The sequence below is a fragment of the Pundamilia nyererei genome, unplaced genomic scaffold, assembly GCF_000239375.1.
Source record: "Pundamilia nyererei isolate P.nyererei 1_Seehausen unplaced genomic scaffold, PunNye1.0 scaffold00154, whole genome shotgun sequence".
NCBI classification, from domain to species: domain Eukaryota; kingdom Metazoa; phylum Chordata; class Actinopteri; order Cichliformes; family Cichlidae; genus Pundamilia; species Pundamilia nyererei.
The window spans coordinates 927,121-929,343 of record NW_005187555.1 but is presented as its reverse complement, the minus strand read 5'-3'; the positions used below and the strand labels follow the sequence as shown (position 1 = coordinate 929,343).

At 47.1% G+C, this 2,223-nt stretch overlaps 1 protein-coding gene across 1 annotated transcript in view; it reads left to right on the top strand.

The window, feature by feature from the left end:
* Positions 1 to 1,707, top strand: part of si:ch211-284k5.2 (uncharacterized) — a 3,489-nt gene extending 1,782 nt beyond the window's left edge. The window contains exons 2-5 of the mRNA XM_005745162.1: positions 753 to 861; positions 962 to 1,080; positions 1,182 to 1,365; positions 1,535 to 1,707. Of these exons, the coding sequence (XP_005745219.1) occupies positions 753 to 861; positions 962 to 1,080; positions 1,182 to 1,365; positions 1,535 to 1,624 (502 nt within the window). The 3' untranslated portion in view covers positions 1,625 to 1,707. The remainder of the gene's footprint in view (positions 1 to 752; positions 862 to 961; positions 1,081 to 1,181; positions 1,366 to 1,534) is intronic.
* The last annotated feature ends 516 nt before the right edge of the window (positions 1,708 to 2,223 follow it).

Below are 2,223 nucleotides of genomic sequence, written 5' to 3'. Positions count from 1 at the left end.
TAACGGAGTTGGTTTTGGTGCAAAGTGAACATTGACTGGTTTAATTTTTGTAATTGACATTAAATGTCTGCACATGTTCCTATCATAATATTAGCTCGTATCAACTGACCTTCACATTTTCAACCAAAAACAGCTAAAATGTAGATGGCACTTTAATCAGAGACTTGGGTGGAGGAGGTGGGGCCACAGGCCACAGCTTTTATTTTACAGAGCTTCAATCTGAGAGATGATGCAGAAGCTTCTGACAAACGTTAACACTAATGTGTTAGATTATAGAAATGATAGAAGACATCTCTGAACAGAAGCAGACAAAACTCCAGTAACACAGAGAAACAGGACACAGCAACAGACACAGGCCGAGGGGTTCAACACGCGTGAGGTAACCAGGGAAACACAGCTGGACACAATCAAGACAACGAGACGAGCGGGAAGTAAAACTAAACACAGAGTACAAGATAAAGGTCCTACTGACAACCAAAACACAAGAACATCAACCACAGAGACTTAACGAGTCACAGGAGGCAGGAATTAAATATGAATGACTATGAAGAGAAACCAGGTCGTCAGCAAGAAGAGAGGACTCTGATAACAAGTCTGGACAAGGACGACCAGAACGATGAAGAATTAAAGACTCTAAAGAAAAAAGGAAAAACTCGGGGATGCTAAAACACCTACACCTCCCCAGGATGATGTGCCAATAAAAACTGGTTTTATTGTCCTTCACAATAAAAACAAAACTATAAACCGGTGAGTCACAGTGACCTGGGTTTACCTTTGCAGGTGAACTCCGCCCTGCCTGCAGTGGACACCAAGGGCAACAGGACACCAGCTCACATCCAGCTCAAGCTGAAAAAACTGCAGGTCACACACACACACACACACACACACACACACACACACACACACACACACACACACACACCTTGTGTTTGAGGGACTGGGATCTGCTTCTGTGCTTCAGCTGCAGGATGAGCGTCTGTCAGTCGTCGACAGAGACAATCACCTCCTGGCCTCCAAACTAGCCGACATCTTTTCCTCCAAAGGCCTCGTGGACCACAGGAACCAGTACCACCTGAGGAGGTAAGGTGTGTTCATGATGAAGCCGTTCACGGGTATCTGGGTTTCCGTACAGCAGCGTCCTCTGTGTCATGTTTTCTCTTTTGATTTCTCATCTTTTCCAGTCTGAATGCGAACAAGAGGAAGCACGAGCTTCTGTTGGTCACCCATCAGAATCAGGCCATCTACCAACGAATCACATCTCGCCAGTCAGAGTATCGCCGCCAGCTGTGGTTGGATGACTGGGAGAGGACGGAGCGTTGTCTGGACAACATTTCTCGTTACCCGAGAAGGCCAGCAGACAAACAGGTGAGTTGACGGAGGGAGCTCAGGTGTCCTGATACATCCTGGTGTTCAAAGATGCTGAATGTAAGAACTCTTCACAAAATGCTCTTCAGTGCACACTCAGCACTCCCAGGTTCCCTGGATACTGGAACCCTGTAAATGATGATGATCACTGGTGTCTCTGTGTCCACAGAGGCCGAGCAGAAAGGTGAAGTTTGCCGCCGTGGAGAGCAGCGAGCCGTCTGCGAGCTGCAGAGACTCCAACACTGACAGCACCGACTGAGAAACCTCCTGAAACACAAACACAACCGTCTGTCTCCAACCAGACCATCTGTCCTGTCCCATAATAAAAGGGTCCGAGCATGATCACGTTTCTGCCTCTCTTCACAAACTGTGCATGGTCACGTTGTTCCACACAAAGGCTGATTCATTTCAGAGGTTTTACAAAAGTCCATTTCTGTACCTGCACATCCCTCCTACCACTCTACCCCAAAGGGTTAGTGACGGTACCTGCAGGTGGCGCTGTGCACCAAACAGGTTCATCAATGTTCTCTGAGCTTCACTAAAAAGTAAATGTGGAGATGGTACAAAGTATGAAAAACCCTGTTCCTGGTGGGAGTTTCCTGCTCTGGTTTCAAGCATGCGCTGATTCTATGTCAGCTGCAGATGTGACACACATGCAGCTGTGAGCGGTCAGGAGGAGAAACATGCTGCAGGTCCTATTGGCCATTTCAGCTTTGATAGAGAGCAATGCTGAGCATAGATGGTCCAAATGTCTTTGCACGCTCGCACAACATTTTAAATGTGGGAAACGTGCTGCAGACACAGGACGATTTCTTTCTTCTACCAGTTCAACAAAATCGCAAAACGGAGCAAAGGAAG